The 14,865-nt window shown below is 37.3% G+C and overlaps 1 protein-coding gene across 3 annotated transcripts in view; it reads left to right on the forward strand.

Moving 5' to 3' along the window:
* LOC134679678 (uncharacterized) overlaps nt 1-4,683 on the forward strand; it is a 29,386-nt gene extending 24,703 nt beyond the window's left edge. The window contains exons 4-5 of one of the 3 annotated variants that reach the window (XM_063538628.1): nt 2,031-2,197; nt 4,417-4,683. In XM_063538628.1, coding sequence (XP_063394698.1) covers nt 2,031-2,197; nt 4,417-4,584 — 335 coding nt within the window. In that variant the 3' untranslated portion in view covers nt 4,585-4,683. Of the gene's footprint in view, nt 1-2,030; nt 2,198-4,416 lie in introns of those variants that run through there. The other 2 variants (XM_063538626.1, XM_063538627.1) reach the window with 2 other exon arrangements.
* Nucleotides 4,684-14,865: the final 10,182 nt, after the last annotated feature.

Raw genomic sequence — 14,865 nt, forward strand, 5'->3', positions numbered from 1 at the left:
TATCATTTAAGCTACTAGGTCAAGTTTGGTATCGTTTCCGTATAAATCGGGGGTGCCGAATTCATTTCTGATATCATAATGACACCATTCCGAAGTAAAAACACATAAAATATGAAAAAAAAAACACTTTTTTTTAAATTCCTCTTCACGCTTAGACTGCTGAAACAATTTAGTTAAAATTTGCTACAGAGATAGTTTGAGTCCCAGGGAATAACATAGCATACTTTTAATCTCAATAATCATCCCTTAAGGGTGTGAAAAGGGAGGAGGAAATTTGTATGGGGATTCAATAACCGCTGAACCGATTTAGATAAAATTTGGTATAGAGATAGTTTGAGTGCCGGGGAAGAACATAGGATAGCTTTTATTCCAAAAAAAAACCTTAAAAATGAAAGGTAAGATGTAGGATTGTATAGGAAATCAATAAACGCTGAACCGATTTCGATGAAATCTATGTCTACATCTTTGATTTAGTTGAAAATGATACTAAACTTGACTTAGAACCTAAACTTAAAAAATTGTTAACCTCAAACGTCGCAGACGCTTAAAACCCCCCCCACCCCCCACCTGCATCAAAAATGTGGGTGGCTCCACTTCTTAAATCCATCTTTGGGTCATAAGGACCAATCCTGCTAAAGGAAATCTCTTGTTCATGCAACGCCGTGGTTGACCTTTTTTTGCTCTGAGCAAACACAACTATATTAGAGTCATACGAGAATGTCCAGATTGCTAAAAATGTGTTGTGTGTGGTTTTAGTGAATAATGTAAAACATGGAAGATATTTTGATTAATTTAAATTACCTCGCACTCTAATTTGCCCCCTGCACCTTTATACCTTTATTTTGGCCAAGCTATGACGATTTCACCTAAAGTGCAGTGATTTACCTATACACTGCAGTAGGCCGGCTAGTTTTCGGGTTCTTCGATACTGTGTCTACTGGTCAGTTATAAATTAAATAGTGGTGAAATTATCTCACAAATAAACATTATTTACAGCTAGTATACATCATTCAATAGGTACATTTGTTACACATCTAATGTAATAAATTTTATGCGATTATTATAGGATTATCACAATTGTTACATAGTAGCTACTAAATAGCTCTTCAAAAACCGCACGAGGATTTTTGGTCGTGACTGTTATAATACCTTGGTAAATACGTGCCAGTATATCAGTAATCTGAGTAATCTCTATCGCAATAGCTCTTCAAAAACCGCACGAGGATTTTTGGTCGTGACTGTTATAATACCTTGGTAAATACGTGCCAGTATATCAGTAATCTGAGTAATCTCTATCGCAATACTCCTCTGCAAAGTGAGCTCAAACTAACCAAGTTTGAGCTCAGAACTCTGCCAGCTGCGGGTACCGACTCGACTGGTATATTAAATCTGTGTAAAAGTTCAACGGACCACCTAAGAACGTACACGTATAGGACAAACGGTCTGTCTTAGAAAGGTTATTTAAATATGATAAAAAATGTCAAAAACTAGCTACACATCTTACACCTTGATCGCAGTCTCATGAGTTTGTTTCGTCGTAAGTAAAGATGAGTTTGTTTTTGAGGCTTCGTTTTTGTTGTAAGTCTTGTCAAGGTATCTAATTGAAATTAAGCGATTTGGTATCTTATATTATTAAAAGTGGTAGCTTGTTTTTTGCTGTAACAGTGGACTTCATTGTACGAAGAAACTGTACCGATGTACCTATTCTCAGAAAGTGCCATAGTGTATACCGTGCGATTTACGAGTAGGTAGGTACCTACATCCTGGGAATTGTAGTATAAGAACAAATTTGCTTGTTGGTACTACATCCTTGCACTTGCGTAGTCAGTAACCTAAAAGTTCCAAGTTTTGTAAATCACTTACTGATACAAACATGTTTAACAAATTGAAATCAAAACTGAACTATGCAAAACGCGATATTTTCACTTTAAGCTCGGATGTGGAGTCGGTAAAATGAGTTTGGATAGTGCAGTAACTAATTTATTACTTGTGGCTTGTTTCCTGCATCAGTGCATCTTGTTCATTTTCAGGGTTTATGAAAGAGATGCTGACAGCGGCTATAGATTTATGCGCGAACGCCCACATTCCTGCCATCACCGGGATCTTCACCACCATCCGTTTGCACCAGGTCGCCGAGGAATTAGGTTTTCGCAAGTATCATGAGATATACTACAAGGACTATAAAGTAGATGATAAGGTGAGTGCTTAGAGCATTTAGTATTAACTGGAGACGCCTCGGCTGTCATTTTTGGAAAAAACAGTTTAACAGTACATTTTGCGGGGGAGGGGCACATCAAATGTATGGCTATTTGTACCGTAACATTCGGGTACTTTGTCCCAAAATCAAGATACTTTTTACTTTTCGTTTGAGCACTTCAATTTTAATCGCATTATGACACTTTTATACTCATAGGTATTTAATTGTGGGTATAATCAACTCATGCACATACGTAAAACTTAATAAATCAACCTCTAAATATTTTTTAAATTTTCGCAAAGTTTGAGCCAAAGTTACGCTTTCAAGCGGGTTTCTTTGGCCATCGATTTTTCATTGAGTACAACGCAACGGTTTGCAATAAAAGCGCAAAGAAAGATGTTTAAATTTATTACACAATACACATGTATATCAAATAAGGACATAGTAGTAAGATACATTTGTTTTTATTACACTAAAAAAGCAAACTAATCAACACAAAGTAATAAATCTATTAAACATGATTTTTTAATAAAAACTTTGCCAAAATAATCAGAAAAACCTTCTAAACTTATCGATCATAATCATAATCATTAGAAATAGTTAACGTGTATAACTATAATTATCATATGAAAAATTAGTTTTCCTATAGAATTATTTTACTAGGTAGGCACCTAGTTAACAGTCGACTGTAACTAATCAGTCTTAAAAATTGATAATCATTTTATAAGATATTAAACTTATGCGGCAGATGTTCTTTATCTTTGTTTTCATTAATTCCATTACAATCTAGAGAATCTGTCTTTGAAACCTGAGCCTGTGGTTCATCCAGTGCTCCAGCACAGGACGAACCACTGGCTGCTGTTCCTGGGATCGCGATTTATAACCTGCGTCAATAGTAAATTGTCTTCTTAGTTAGCAGATTGATCTCGTGCCGTTATGAGAGCTTCAGTAGATGAAGCGAGACTATATCTGCGTCGCTGTTCTCTCTGAAGGAAATGTTTTCCCATGGGTCAAAGAAACCCGAAAACGATAGCCAAAGAATACTTTGATTTTCAATAACATATACTTCTCACAATAATGTCTTAAATTCTATGATTTATATCACATTAGGATCCTAGATACATATCTGTTACGATTAATAACAATCAAACACTTAAACTTATTTGCTTTCTTTGTTTCGAGAAAAAGTTTGCACATTATAGAATCGCGTAGTTTATAGGTAACAACTTGTGACCGAAATTATGGACTGACCAATCAGCGTTGTTAACGTGAAACTGTTTCTACCCACCGCCCCATACGGTCATCTATCGATGAATAGCGCAAAATACATCGATAGGTCCTGACGTGCAGCGTGACAGGAAGTTCAATCTTTTTTTCGTTTTGGGACAAAGTAACCCCCATGAGCTAAAGTACCCCGATGTTACGGTACATGATTTGTAAGTAATGTACAAATAGCCATGTCAGATAAACGTCGGTCACATATGTAACTTCGTATAAGATGAATGAAGTCTAAAGAAAAAAATTGCCTCGGAAATCAAGAAATAGTCATTCTCGCATAGATGGCGTACACACCTTTGGCCTACGCTCGGCTAGATGGCGTGACGACATCGTTTCATATTTCACAATTTTAACACATAGATATCAGTGAATGAGCATAGGTCAAAACAATATAAAAATAATAAAATAATTTATCCATATATATATAATTTTTTTTGATAATTTTATACGTGTTTATTTTGAGTTTTAGTCGAGTGTAGATGGCAGTACATTTACAGAGACTACAAAATTTACTATGACAGGACCCCTCTATACTATCTATTCTCTTTGGCATATATGTATATACCAGCCACGCACGTTGTTGTTGGACGAAACGTGTGACGTATGATGATTGATGACACAATTAACTCTGCATAAATTTAACTTCTTTTCACGCAATGCTCGTAAAAGTTGTAAATATTCTTACTAGGTACTTAATAAGTAGGAAGTGCCTGTCTTATGCCTTGGCTACAGAAAAAAAAAGCCAATTCCTATCTTTATATTTAAGCATTATTTCAAGCAAGTAAAAGTAAGTTGATACCTTGTTAAAAATGAAGATTGTTTTTTCTCTCCCGCGTTTTTCTTAAAAACCAGTGTTCTTGGTGTTTTTCTTTGTCAATTTTATGTATGGCAATAGATATTTTATTTTATTGTATTCATATAGACACTATTTGTTCTACCAGGTAGCATTTGAAGACGTTGGCATTGGCAACCATGGGTCGGCATTAATGGCATATCGCATCCCTAATGTGGAGGAACTACAAGAGGTGGAGGTACAGCACTCGTCGCGCTTCAATATCCAGACCCTCGACGAGGGGTCCGAACCCACGCCAATCACACAAAAGGTGTAGGAGGTTGTCTGAAATTAAGCCAAATTCTACTACCTACTGATGCCTACTCCACCTAGTCTAAAGGGGCCCACAGATTACCAGTTCGCCGGACGATATCAGCCGGTCAGTTGTTCGGAACTGTCACCTTTTGCGTTTAACTGACAGGCTGATATCGTCCACGGAACTGGTAATGTGTGGGCCCCTTTACGTGCCTTAATTGGCCGCTGAAGACGAGACGTAACATAAAACTGTACAGTAATGTATAAGTGTTGACTAAAATTTATAAATAATTTGTCGTTACATAATTTTTAGGGTTCCGTACCCAAAGGGTAAAACGGGACCCTATTACTAAGACTTCGCTGTCCGTCCGTCCGTCCGTCCGTCTGTCCGTCTGTCTGTCACCAGGCTGTATCTCACGAACCGTGATAGCTAGACAGTTGAAATTTTCACAGATGATGTATTTCTGTTGCCGCTATAACAACAAATACTAAAAACAGAATAAAATAAAGATTTAAGTGGGGCTCCCATACAGCAAACGTGATTTTTGACCAAAGTTAAGCAACGTCGGGCGTGGTCAGTACTTGGATGGGTGACCGTTTTTTTTTGCTTTTTTTTCCGTTTTTTTTTGCTTTATGGTACGGAACCCTTCGTGCGCGAGTCCGACTCGCACTTGCCCTGTTTTTTGTAAGGTTGTTGACGACGCGATAAAATGACGACTGTTTTGCAACTCAGAATTCATGCCGAATGGTAACAGGTAACGTTAAAAGACATCGAAAGTGGAAACCATGGGAAAGCATTAGGGCAGCACTAAAGGCGTATCGCATACCAAAGGGGGAAAACTGCAAGATCTCGAAATGGCCGTGGTTTAGCTTCTCGGCTGTGTAACGAGGGGTCGGAGTCAGGTTGTACTATCGCATACACTGTTAACTGACAGTTCCTAAACCTTATTACAAAAGGCATAAGGTCCACTGATGGATTATTAATAGTGTTGCTGTTTGTACAACCGACGTATAATAAGGGATGTGCTAGTTGTGCAAATGTAGTTTCCCATAGCAAATGGAGGGTCCTAGATTTGGCATTGTTAAAAGTTTCGCATTTTTAGAAACGACAGTACAGTGGTTTTCGTGATATAACTAGACTTTAGACCTAATTTTAAACAATAAATCTACGTTTTCTTCTACTTATAGATTGTTCGAAATCTGGTCACAGATCTTACCTTGTGCATTATTTGATTCTAATGGTTTTGAAATGATATTCTACTGAAAAATATATATTGTGAAAGCCTGCCCAGGAATAATGATCACGCGCCATGTTGCAGAATTTCACTGAAACTAATTTTATTATACTATACTGAACTGGCGTGCAATAGGAGAGGCCTATGTCAAGCAGTGGACGAGAGTAGGCTGATAATGATGATGATGATGATACTGATACTGAACTGTCACCATTTACATGAGAATAACAGCGCCCACTTGACAATGATCATATATTACTGGTCAGGCTTTATATTATGTTGTGATGATAAAAACTGTTATGCGAGTCGCGTTGCTTGGCTTTGATTGTTTGTTTAATTGGAATAACAAACGCTTTGCCGGCACTCGTCACGTGTACACAAAATGCGGAATATTCTCGTTTCATGTTAAATTATATCCGGTATTTATTTTGGTTTGTTTTTGAATAAATATGAATGAAAGTGGCGTGACATTTTGTCGTTTTACTGATCGACCTATAAACTAGTTATGTTCATATTTTTAGTACCTTTTAAGGAGAAAGGTCTTTATATCCTATCCTGCTACTCTGTTGTGTTGTGTTGGTATAGAGACACGGCACTTCACAGCAAGTAAGAAAACGTTACATGGAGAAGGATTGAGTCGCTTAACTTCAAACTCGGGTAAATTCATTAGCCAGATTAGGTATGTGATTTTGGTATTAAGAAAAGGTAACAGGGTAGATATTTTCTGAGTGGGTCGAATGGATTTACCCGGGTTTGAAGTTAAGCTCACAATTTTATTATGAATTTACAGGATAATCTCATTTCACGATCTTGCTTAAAATAACATGAGAAACCCCTACTCCCAATTAGGCCTGGTTGCCCTTTTATGTTGGAAGGACGGATGACAGGCATTTTCGTAAAGTGCCTGTGCCAATTCTTGGGATTAGGTGTCCGTGCGGATCCAAGAGACTAAGTGCGCCGTGGAAAAATGTCAGGACAGCGCTAGAACGATGACGTATTATATCTTAAGATTGGTCGTCAGAGAATGTACCTATTACCAACACCAACACCACCACCAACCAACAACCAACACCAACAACACCAACCTCAACACCAACACCAACACCACCAGGACCAACACCAACAGGTGGCATCCAGTTTACTCTAGGACCCCACTGGACCACAGTTCTGTTGCCCTGGACAGGCAGCATTGGAGAGAGTTGGAAGAAGCCTAATGCCGACAGGCACACTATACTAAGAGACATTCTATAATATAAACAACGTACATCTCACAAACTAAATGTCGAATCTGTATTTACAATGTAAGTATTTTATATGGATTAAAGGCTTATTTAATTTAATTTACTTTAATTTAATGTTGGTAGATTGGCAAAACCTGCCGAAGGTCTCCAATCTCTCAGGTGTCCCACTGCCCCTGTTTGTCCCCAACTTCCGCTCCGTAACTTTGTTTAACATCGAATTAGACCTTTTTATTATTACTACAAATTTTACGACCCAACTGGACAACTCGCGTGTCCTTAAAAAGAATTTTACGATATGGCAGTAAAACTGTAATCGTAGGACGTCGAATGGTAGCAATTTGGATCGTTCTATCTTCGGCAGTTAAACGCTACAGGTGTTGCGCGTTGGCAGGGAATTAAATTTTAAATTGCTAATTTGGGTGGCTATCGCTTTGCTCTGTAATTTGGTTCGTGCATTGAGTTAGTGAAAAGGGAGTTCCGTATCGCGAGGTTTCTAACATTTGACGGGGCTAGTTTCAGATTGGTAGAAAAGCAACTGGCTACAGTTCCGGAGGCGCATTCTGATTGTAACAACAGGTTATAAATATGATCTGTCAGTGTTACAGTAGTTATATTTCGGGCTGATGAAATGTAATTTTGACACACCTCATCCTGCACAAATCTAGGTCAAATTAATCTGTATCTATTATAATTAGAAATCCCAGGTCAAAATTATCCCGTACCTATGTGTCATAGGGATATCATTCTCTAAGAACGATTGGTTGGCGGTGAACAAGGATCACATATTTAATTACACAAAGGGGTCTACCGCGATATAATTTCATTGTTTTCACCTTAAATTCCGGCGTTTCAGCTAAGTTGCACCAGGGGCCAAATTCGACACGTACAACTGTCAGATTTCGCATCCATGTCAAATCAACAGTTGATTTTATTGCATACTGAGTGTTGATTCCATCAACGGTGGATAATATCATTTGGTACAACCAAAACCATCCAAAACTCAACTCTAAACTAAGGGTGGTTCGGTTTGGTTTGCTTGTCACCCTAACTGTGGATTGTTAATGTCAAATTTTGACATTGTACGTATTCGAGAACTTATGATTTTTCCCACATCAACGGGAGATCAACACGATACGTCAAACGTCGCTTGTCGAATACCACCCCAGCTGTGCACGACGTCCCAGCAAATGTCAACGGAGATATAAATAAAACACCACTAAACTACCCCAAAATTAGAACAACAGTAAGAATCACTTATTCCTTGTTTGAAGTCACCTGTATAATTTTATTATTCATTTAAGACTAGGAACAAAGTTGAGGTATTATATTACAACTCGTAAAGATAGTATCGTCTTAAATTGAAAAGCCTATCGTTGCAACGGCAACTTACTAAGTACCCTATTGCGATAGGCGCTTTGTAACAAAGTTTTTTAATGAAGCCTCAAAGTTCCTTTCATAAAAATAACTTATTAAATTTAACTTTGGCGTAGATTCGTATCTGGACCTCATTATAATTACTGCTAAGGCGATAGACTTGACACTTTGAATGAATCGGTATAAAAACGGTCTTGGGTCGTCCCATTAGTTTTTCGTCAAGTTCTTAAATTAGTCCTATTCTGCTTTCGTCACGCATTCTACATTGAAAGCCACCGACGATTTTGACGAATGTAGAATGGGTGACGAAAGCAGAATAGGACTAATTTAATTCTACATTGAAAGCCACCGACGATTGCGACGAATGTAGAATGGGTCACGAAAGCAGAATAGGACTAATTTAAGAACTTGACGAAACGAATGGGACGACCCAAGACGATACGACCCGAGACGACCAATTAAAACAGCATCTTATTATCATCATCAATGGGCATTGTGTCATTGATAGATGATAGTCGCCGTGTGTACATAAAGTCGCCGTCAGATATATTGGAGCTGCCGATGTGATCTAAAATACCTGAACACGCATTCTAGCCTTGACAATAGAGGCGTGTTCAGATATTTGTGATCAACTTAGCCGCTCCGTTATATCTGATGGCGACTGTACAATTTTGCTCTCTGGTTTTGAAGGGATATTAAGAAACAAACACCGAGTTTAGAGAAAACAATTATACACTACATCTGTACATTCTAATAGACCATACCATAACAATGTTAATCACAATTGTTTACATTACGAACATTTGACGAACATGTACGGACGTGTATTTAAGTAACATGGTAAAATTTAAAAGTTAAACCTAAAGCTTTTAATGCTGGTATTCGTGACGAAGGTCGGACAGGGTTGAACACAACGAATAAATAATTAGCACAGCCCTAACAAATGGAGTGACACTTAACAAAGTAAATACTCAATCGAAGAGTCGTCAAAGTGGTTGCGGCTGCTTTGAAAAGTAGCAACTTGAAGTTAGGGTTGGCAAATTATTAATAACATGATGAAATCATTATTAATAAATATAGTAAATTTTAAGTCATTTTCATGTTTCAGGTTTTATGGTCAAATCCATAAATCGATATGAAACCGAGTCCCAATTATAATTACCTGATCGTTGAAAGACCATCATTTTTTGGTATGTACGTATCAGGTTAAATGAGGAACATTTTTATGTCAATGTTCAACTATTGTTTTTGGAAAGTTAAAGTTGTTTTAGGACCTAAAGTTGTTTATGCAATCGGTATTACGGTATGGTTCCTATGAACTTGTAGTAGCCATATAATTTTATCTCATTCTTAGTTCTTAACCGATCCTCTTGTCATTTTAGTATAAATAAATATAGTCCCCTCATTGACAACCCTGAATAAGTGAGAGAAATGTTTTAAGTTTAATCGAAAACAGTCCATTTCAATATTATTAATAAGCCTCAAGCGTCGCATGATACTCCACATGTAAAGGATGGATGCGGTACTGTTTATTCCTAGAATTTATTCATTTAGTGGTGAATGAATGACTGATTTTATTTTTGCTTCAACATGGTAACTTGAAGTTGAGATACGTAATCAGTATAAGCAGTATCACATCATGTTTAGCTAATGGCAATAATTATTTAATTATACGGTTCTGCTCACTTATTTGTTACGGTAATTTTAGTAAATAAGGTAGTATTTTTCCCTATACATTTATGAAACTGCGGTTTACATTAAAACTTAAAAGAAATTGCATCAATTTTTACCGTTTAAAAGTGCTTGCAGATGCGAAAAAATTACATCCAATCATATATATATGCGTTCACTGGCTACAAATTATTTTCGGGATGGCACCTATACAATAAATTGCCGAAACATATTATGATAGATTTTGACAATATTATTCATGCCGTTCCTAAGGATACTTGACTATTTTGTAACTCTTAGGGCCACCCCACATCTAGCGTCTTTCGAGCGTCGGCGTCTACAACTCTATGGCCGCTGCTCGACGCAACGTCGACGCAACGTCGACGCAACGTCGACGCTACTGCGCAGCGACGTCATTTTCCATAGCGCTGACCAGACGTCGACGCTCGAAAGACGCTAGATGTGGGGTGGCCCTTCGCAATACTTCCAAAATCTACTCATAAAGCGCATTCAAATATAATATCATCAATGTTTCGGAATTGAAGTTGAAATTAATTTCTCAGTTATTTAAATTATTCTAATTTCGTTTTGTGCATAAAATATATCTATCGCATTAATAAATGTCAGTCATTACAACAAAATACAGGTCATTCGACTAGTCTGCGATGGACCTGTAATTGGATTTTACTTTAAATGAATATCTGTCTGTAATTATATTATTAATTAAACTTAAAATAGTAACACAATTATTGACAGTATAGTGATTGGAACGAAATACGTTAGGTATAAAAATTTGAATGAAACCACGTCTGTCTGTTTGTGTGGTTGTTCGCAATAAACTCAAAACTACTTAACGGTTTTTCATGCAGTCAATAGAATGATCCTTGAGGAAGGTTTAGGTGTATAATTTTTTAACCCTTGCGAAGCCGGGTCGGGTTGCTAGTACATTGTAAAATGTATAAAACTGGGATAATTATATGCCGTTTCATAAAGCCTTTTTGATCATGTTGCCAGTATACTTCAGTAGGTATCCCAATATGGTGCCGAAAGCATATCCAAATGTAGTATAAACCTGAAATTCAACCTATTCAAATAGACTTAAGCAAATTTGATTAAGGTTGATACGATTATAGAGTAGCGCTCATTTCGATGCATTTCGCTTATCGTTACATATACGAGCACAAATAGTGCTACCGTCATCGTGCAAAGTGAGATAGGCTACATAGAAGGGGAAAATTGAAAAGGGCTTTTAAATACATGTATTTAAAAGCCCTTTTTATTTAAATTTTTGAATATTATTATTATTCGGGTTTTATGGGCTTTTGAATGCCACGTCGACTAAGCAGTGATCTATTGTGACGGCCCTTTAAAGTTCATTACTAATGGCCGTTGAATCCAGAAAAAACCCAGAATCTTTGGGCTGTAATTTTAGTTGACTGCAACACAATTTTACCATGTTAGAGAAAACTTGATAGTCGACAGTGCATGGCATATAAAGGCCCGTAGGGGCCATGCGGGCTTGTGGTCGATCAAATTGGGACCAGGGCCCAATGGCCACGCTACAGTTACGCTATTGACAAACGAAATTATTAACACTAAGTATTTAACAAAAAAATACACACAGCTTCAAGCGTGTTATTCTAGCTACGGCCACACAGTAAAGTATCATCCTATGGGACTTGCTAATTATGTAAAGTCACTAGTAAATTTGTTTACATAGCAAGTTCCATAGAATGACACTTTAGATACATGAGCATTCATCGTCGTTGAAAATGGTGATAGCTACATTGACTAACCACTATCTCTCCGCACCAGTGCGCACGAGGTAATGGGTTCGGAATTATAACGTCATCCGATACTGCCTGCATCGCTGTCACAGCAGCAATAGCGGCTTTATTAGACATTCAAATAGCAAAATCACGGACTGAAACCCACCTGCAATGTGTATGGGAACTGCACGCGGACTGCAAGCCAACTGCAACGTCGGCGTGCAGTTTTTGTAAATATTATATATTTTTCAAAATTGTAAATACCCAACAATATACAGCAATAATTAGGATGGAGTCGAGTGGGTAAGTAATATAAGACATAAGAACTTATACTATAATATTCATATTATATACGCTCATATTGTATAAGTTTGTTTTGTATACCGTTCAAGGTGTATAACGAACGTTAAATATAACATCAAAATATATACTTTTGTTAAGTATACCGTTATTTAAGTATAATATCATTGTATATAATGATCATTATGTATAACGTTCATAATATCTCAGATTTATAATGTATATTACTCAAAACATCTAACACCAAAATGCATAATGCTCATATTGTATAACCTAACCTACTTTTCTGGCAGCAGTTTGTTTTCTATTGGGGTCGCAGTTCTAACCTAACCTAACCTACTTTTCTGGCAGCAGTTTGTTTTCTGTAGGGGTCGCAGTTCTAACCTAACCTAACCTACTTTTCTGGCAGCAATTTGTTTTATGTAGGGGTCGCAGTTCTAACCTAACCTAACCTACTTTTATGGCAGCAGTTTGTTTTCTGTAAGGGTCACAGTTCTAACCTAACCTAACCTACTTTTCTGGCAGCAGTTTGTTTTCTGTAGGGGTCGCAGTTCTAACCTAACCTAACCTACTTTTCTGGCAGCAGTTTGTTTTCTGTAGGGGTCGCAGTTCTAACCTAACCTAACCTACTTTTCTGGCAGCAGTTTGTTTTCTGTAGAGGTTGCAGTTCTAACCTAACCTAACCTACTTTTCTGGCAGCAGTTTGTTTTCTGTAAGGGTCGCAGTTCTAACCTAACCTAACCTACTTTTCTGGCAGCAGTTTGTTTTCTGTAGGGGTCGCAGTTCTAATCTAACCTAACCTACTTTTCTGGCAGCAGTTTGTTTTCTGTAGAGGTTGCAGTTCTAACCTAACCTACATTTCTGGCAGCAGTTTGGTTTCTGTAGAGGTCGCAGTTCTACCCTAACCTAACCTACTTTTCTGGTAGCAGTTTGTTTTCTGTAGGGGTCGCAGTTCTAACCTAACCTAACCTACTTTTCTGGCAGCAGTTTGTTTTCTGTAGGGGTCGCAGTTCTAACCTAACCTAACCTACTTTTCTGGCAGCAGTTTGTTTTCTGTAGGGGTAGGAGTTATAACCTATTTAGTATATCATACGCTATTATATTTTATACTCAGTATACTAAAAGATAGTATATACTATGATCGATATACGTTATGTATGTTATATAAACTGAATTTAGAGTATTTGAGTGTTATATAAAAAGTCATTATACAAAATGAGTATTATGTTAATTGACCGTTATTCCTAATAAAAATATTGATTTTGATGTTATAGCAGACGTTCATTATATCTTGTGAATGTTATTAATATGAAATTATATATTATGTAGTTATATCTCGTGGGACGCACCCGAGTCGAGTCCACCGATTCCTGCTTACAAATTGATGTAAATTCGGTCTCATATTGATATCATTGGCCCGTGTATTTTGCTGGTTTGTGTATATAGTTATTTACGTAGATGTGCGCCTTCGTTCATATGCATTGCGAGCAATAATAATTAATTATAATCGATTTGCTCTTAAAATGTTAATAAATGTACTTATTGGGATGTTGTTTAAATTTTCCAAATTTCTATTTTAGATGTAGTGATTTTAAAGGTGTATATATATATTTCGTAAAATTATATTTTACAGTGGTAGTGGAGCGCTGGTGGCCTAGCGGTAAGAGCGTGCGACTTGCAATCTGGAGGTCGCGGGTTCAAACCCCGACTCGTACCAATGAGTTTTTCGGAACTTATGTACGAAATATCATTTGATATTTACCAGTCGCTTTTCGGTGAAGGAAAACATCGTGAGGAAACCGGACTAATCCCAATAAGGCCTAGTTTACCCTCTGGGTTGGAAGGTCAGATGACAGTCGCTTTCGTAAAACTGGTGCCTACGTCAAATCATGGGATTAGTTGTCAAGCGGACCCCAGGCTCCCATGAGCCGTGGCAGAATGCCGGGATAACGCCAGGAAGAAGAAGATATTTTACAGTGGTAGTGGTGGGATTTTACAGAGTAAACTTAATTGAACAATACAAGTCAATACAACACAATACAATACAATATTAATCGGAGGAAAAATCTCACTATAATCAAGAAACTCTTGACACAACTTAGCGTTTTACGACCGGCCCAGAAAACAAATAAAACCGCCAAGTTGTTTCGACTCGATCCGGCAAACTTGGATACTATTGCCTTTAGTTTATATGGAAAGTTCCTTTGTTTATCGTCGGAGAGTTATATGCACAGACTACACAGACCGCATTACGAAGTGTTTACCAAGAGCACGATTTACTTGTAAAATGCTACGAATCTAGATGATGTATTCTACTCCATTTTATACTCCTGTACAAGAACACTCATTGAAGCTTAATAGGTACCTAATTATAAATAGTTTTAAAATACTGGAGTAGTGGTCCTAATTGTGGGCACAACTGAAATAAGCGGTCGTTCTGCCAGACTAAATTTGTACGGGAGAGTATAATATGTGTGGTGACTTCAATTGACTTATGTGCTCCGTCTAGTACTGAGTGTGAGGTGGTCTGTGGTTATATGGCAAATACGACCACTGTAAGGTGAGCTATTGGGTCATTTTACGCTAAGGCGTGAAATGGCTATTTTGGGGCTTAAATAGCAACTAGTAATTCTTTTCACTTATATGTACACTTACAGGCCTCTTTTCGGAAGCCTAATTAAACAGGTGTAAACAATTTTACACTTTACAATAA

The sequence above is a fragment of the Cydia fagiglandana genome, chromosome 2 (assembly GCF_963556715.1).
Source record: "Cydia fagiglandana chromosome 2, ilCydFagi1.1, whole genome shotgun sequence".
Taxonomy (NCBI): Eukaryota; Metazoa; Arthropoda; class Insecta; order Lepidoptera; family Tortricidae; genus Cydia; species Cydia fagiglandana.